Source organism: Bombus huntii, chromosome 8 (assembly GCF_024542735.1).
Source record: "Bombus huntii isolate Logan2020A chromosome 8, iyBomHunt1.1, whole genome shotgun sequence".
Lineage (NCBI taxonomy): Eukaryota > Metazoa > Arthropoda > Insecta > Hymenoptera > Apidae > Bombus > Bombus huntii.
In genome coordinates, this window is record NC_066245.1 from 13,603,085 (window position 1) to 13,608,289 (window position 5,205).

General features: G+C 45.3%; 1 protein-coding gene across 1 annotated transcript; it reads left to right on the top strand.

Moving 5' to 3' along the window:
- The first annotated feature begins 3,991 nt into the window (after nucleotides 1-3,991).
- LOC126868433 (uncharacterized) lies at nucleotides 3,992-4,940 on the top strand. The gene is made up of 2 exons (XM_050623841.1): nucleotides 3,992-4,330; nucleotides 4,418-4,940. Exon 2 carries the CDS (start codon nucleotides 4,425-4,427, stop codon nucleotides 4,938-4,940), a length of 516 nt encoding a protein of 171 aa, XP_050479798.1. The 5' UTR covers nucleotides 3,992-4,330; nucleotides 4,418-4,424.
- Nucleotides 4,941-5,205: the final 265 nt, after the last annotated feature.

The window sequence follows — 5,205 nt, forward strand, 5'->3', positions numbered from 1 at the left end:
CGATACTGTGTCTGAGGAAAGCTAGGGGTGGGTGTGTCTAAGGACACGGGACTATCGGATTTGTTGATGACAATTTTGGTTAAGGAAGTGAGGGCAGTAGACACCATCTCCGATTGGATAATAGGACGGTTGGTGGACCAGGAAGGGTTTTAGCCGCCCTCGCGAGAAAGTTGCCAACGGAACATATCAGATGTGGAGGAAACCAACTTTCTAAGCTAACACGTGGTAGACAATAAACGTAAAGGGAAATTTAAGACAGGAAATACTCGCTTGGTCCGAAGGACCTTAACTATAAAAATGCCAAGGCCCCCTGGTGGGCACTTAAGACTATTGAGGGTGCGCGCCAAGGATATGCAGACATCTGGGTGCCATCCTGTCCGTGGTGTGTGGCCTGGTCTCTGATATGAATTGACGTCACACCGTCAGCGTACCGGCCGATATGCCTACTGGACGAGGTCGGCAAACTACTCGAGAGGGTAGTCGCCGCCCGCTTGGAACGACACATAGCGGGCCAAGTGCCAGGTTTGCACGAAAGCCAGTACGGCTTCCGGAAGGGGCGCTCGACGATTGACGCGGTTAGACGCGTACGAGCGATTGCGGAGGACATGGTCTCCCGGAAAGGCGTGGCGCTGGCGATTTCCCTGGACATCGTCAACGCGTTCAACACCATGCCATGGGACAGGATAGTGACGGCCCTGGAGCACTTCGAGGTTCCCAGCTACCTCGACCGATTGATCCGAGCCTACCTCGACGACAGGTGGGTGTGTTACGCCAGTAAGGAAGGAGAGGAAAAGCGATCCGTCGAGCGTGGGGTCCCGCAGGGCTCGGTGCTGGGCCCCATGCTATGGAACGTTGCGTACGACGAGGTACTACGATGCCCGCTACCCCCAGGCGCGGCCATAGTATGCTATGCGGACGACACCCTAATCCTGGTCGAGGGTCGTGGCTGGCACGAGACGCTGCGCATTGGCGGAATCGCAACGGCCTGTGCGATCCGTGCCGTGAACGAACTGGGCCTGAGAGTCTCCCCTGCGAAGTCGGAGGCCACCTGGTTCTTTGACAGGAAGAGGCGAGGGATACCACCGCCCGGCCTATGCATAAACATGGCAGGTAAAACCGTCCGGGTGGGGTCACAGATGAAGTATCTGGGACTCACCATCGACAGCCAGTGGACGTTCGAGCCGCACTTCGACTCACTGATCCCGAAGATGTCAGCGGCTGCCAATGCCCTGTGCGGCCTACTACCGAACATCGGCGGGGCCGGAGACGCGATGCGCCGACTCTACGAGGGCGTCGTTCGGTCACGAGGGATGTACGGGGCCCCAGTATGGGCGGACGACCTGATGGCAAGCCGTCGCAGCATCCTGCTCCTGAGAAGGCTGCACAGAGTGACCGCCATCAGAATCATTAGAGGATACCGGACGGTGTCTCACGCGTCGGCGTCCATCCTAGCCGCGTCCTCCCCCCCCCCCCCCGTGGGAGCTGCGGGCGCTGGCGCTCAAAAAGAGATACACCCGCCGGAGAGAATGGCACCCGGGAGAAGACCCCACCGAGCAAGCGGCTCCAAACGACGCAGGAACCGCCGAGGAGGACACATGAAACGCAAATGGATCTTTGAATTTTTCGAGAAATTAATCGACTTTTATCATTACCATGTACACCAATGTCAACTTCATTAATATCGATCTCGTTTTCAGCGGTTTTATTACAGACATTAATTATTTTTGTTTTACACACAGCGAGGCTATTTTGTGTAATATTACGTCAAAACCTTGACTTAAAATGTCACGATTAATTACAATATCATATTTTAAATAACTATCAGCAAGGACATGAAAATTTATCTACAATGTAAAACCATTAATACATACAATGGGCAAGATTTGAGATGTACGTTTAATACAAATATTTCCTATTCCTCGCATTACTACTATATCAGTCGTTCTTTTGCCAGAAAATCTCAAGACTATGGATTCTTTAATTAGTGAACACTCGGCTCCAGAATCGGAGTAAAATGGAAACGACTGATTGACTGACTGACGCGCCGGTGTTAATGATATTTAACCCTAATTATCTGATAGAACTACATACTGACGCTAGTTCGGATGGATATAAGGCTATTTTAATGCATTAGGTTGACGGTAAAAACAGAGTAGTAGAATACTATAGTAAGAAAACTAGTTCCAAGTATCATTCGTATGAATGAGAGACGTTGGTATTTGTAAACGCCGTTAAACGTTTTCGCCACTATTTATATGGGCGAGAATTTCTTGTTGTTATCGACTGTAATTCTTTGTAGGCATCTAGCAATAAAGTGAATTTAAATGACAGGATTTACAGGTGGAAGACTTACTTACGAACTTTCAATTTTGATATTATGTATCGAGAAGGCAAATGAATGGCTCACGTAGATTTCTTCTAGCGGAATCCCATATACATGCATCACAGTATAATTAACAAAGTTACAGATAAAAAAATTAACCTGGCCGAAATCTCAGGAGATTAGCTATTAGCGGAACAACGTCGCGATTCCCAAATTTCAGAAATTGCTAATAAATTGCAAAACTGTTGGGTAGATGATACATTTACACTGTACATGTGAATGTGTGTGTAAGCGTTAGGGGGCGTCCAGGTCTTAGTTGAGACAAAAGACTGTCGCCAGATGTTAGAAGAATCTGGAAGAGTCGGATGAGAACAAGCGTGCGAGCAAGAAGGTTGTCGAGGTCTTCAGAGTGTAAGATATATTGTATAGCTGTTGTGTGTAAAATAAAGTAAACGATTTGTATTTCCGAATCCTTTCTTTACCTTAACATGGTAGCAGAGCGTGGTTACTAATTTTTGCAAGCTATTTAGTGCGTGGTTTTTTAGTCTTGCGAGTTAGTTCGAGTGAGTTGAGTACGGGGAGAAATTTTCCAAGGATATAAAAATAAAAGAAAAATAATTCGAGCACGTAGGAACGCTTGATTAAAGAATAGATAATCAATTAAAATGGAAAGATCGGAAAGTATAATACCAATATTTGATGCTGAAGATTACGGTATGTGGAAGAAAAGAATAACGATGTTCCTGAGGTATAAGAAATGTGATATTGTTATAACTCGAGTGAAGACCGAAACAGACAATCCAGACTGGGACAGAAAGGATCTGAAGGCGATGAATATAATTTATAGTGCAATATCAAATAGACAATTGGAATATATTTGTGAGGAAAAAACGGCGTATGAGATAATGATAAAGTTTGACGAAATGTACTTAAGAGAGTCGACGGCACTACAGATCGTGTGCAGAAGGAGATTGGAGAGGATAAGTCTCGAAAAATACAGTGATTCAGAGTCATTTTTTTGTGATTTCGAAAAATTAATAAACGAATTAAAAAATGCCGGCGCACATGTGAGTGAGAGAGAAAAGCTAAATTACACGCTAAATGCATTACCTGAAGAGTATAACTACATAACGGATATAATAGACGCGGTGAAAGAAGAGAATCAAACGGTAGCGTACGTGAAAAATAAAATAGAGATAGCGGAAAGGAAACATAAATCAAATCAAGAAGGAATGAAATATAATGCCTTTGCTGCGAAAAAGGAAGGATGCTTCAAATGTGGAAGAGTGGGACACTTTGCAAGAGAGTGTCAAAATGGCGTCCAAGCGGGAAGCAGCAGCAGTTATTGGCGTGAGTCAACACGTGGCAGCAGCAGAGGAAGAGGAAACAAAAGCTGTACGAGTAGGGGACGTGGAAACTTCTATCGTCAAACAGCAACCGACACGAGCGAATATGGCAATTCAGGAGCAGGCACATGGATGGTGTCACGACCGGCATACTTCAAATCCGACGGACTGACGATAGAGATAAAGATGTGGCGGCACTCGGCGACAATGTATATCGCTGAAGTGCCTAATGAACCATCAACATCCCAACGGTCCTTCCACCGAAGGTTCTAGAAGAAAGAGCACGTGCCGATCGCGGACGCCTAGCAAATGCAGGGATGGTGGGGATGTTGAGGGACGACAAAAGAAAGTAATCGGATCCGATCGAAAGTAAAATCATAAGAGTCAGTCTTAGAAAGTCACGCCTAGAGTTCGGAAGTAGATTGTAAAGTGTATTGATGTTAGAAAAAAAATAAAGTTTTCTTTTTTTATTTTTTACCTCAAATTCCTTTTTTATTTTGTTATTTTACGTGACATTTTGGCGATCCTGCCAGGATAGTGAAAAGTGTTTGTTCGGAAACCAAAAGACATTCATCATCTACGGAAGATCGAATTATTTGGGACTACGGTCATCCGCAACAACAAAGTAACTATCACGAACCAAGTGAAGTAACAATAAAAGGTAAACTGAATTCCTTTGTACGTTACCGTGAAAGAAAATTTAGCTTCAGTAGCCAAGACTCGTCTTCTTCTGAAAATTATAAATCAGCGCAATAATGTCTAAGGCAAACGAATCTCAAACTTCAACCTCAACTGACCCAATGTTGCGAGCAATATGGGACAGTATTCAAAAACAGAACGACAACATTGCCCTTTTACGAGAGGAAATGTTACGTTTGTCTATGCAAAATGACGAAGAGAACAGACACAGGGCAGCAGAAATCGAGAATCTCGGAAAAACCGTCGCAGCGCTACGGACTGGGTTCGGATCCCCTGCGACCGATGAATTTGCTTCCATTATCACCGAAGACAATGAAAGTGCGTCGACAGCAATCAATCGCACCGTGAATATGGCAAAAGCACGCAAACTCTCAGGGTTAGCAGCTCCAGACACCCCACCTGTCCACCTCGACATCGAACAACCCCAGGTGGAAGAAAGAGGCTATTTTCCGCCCGCTCCTCCCACTCTACGAGCTAAGGATGCAATACGCTACATCCCAACGCTCAACGGAGATGATGATGTAGGAGTTGAAGACTTCATCAAAGAAGTGAGAAGTATGAAGGATCGCTGAATGGAGCAGATCTATTGCTAAAAGCAATAAAAGTGGAAAAAATAGTGGGGTAAGCAGCCCAAAGTATTCGCAACATTCCTATTGAGTGTTACAGTGATCTGTACGACGCACTGAGAAATAACTTAGCAGCACAAGTGACTTCGGATGAGTACCAAGAACAATTACGAGAGTTGAGACAGGGACGCGAGGAATCAGTGCAAAGTTTTAATATTCGGTTTAGAAGAATACTCAACCGTTTGCTGTACGCAGTAACCAATGAGTACCC

Bases quoted from the DNA above. Each gene is read 5' to 3' on its own strand.
- LOC126868433 (XM_050623841.1), top strand. From the start codon at position 4,425: ATGTCTAAGGCAAACGAATCTCAAACTTCAACCTCAACTGACCCAATG.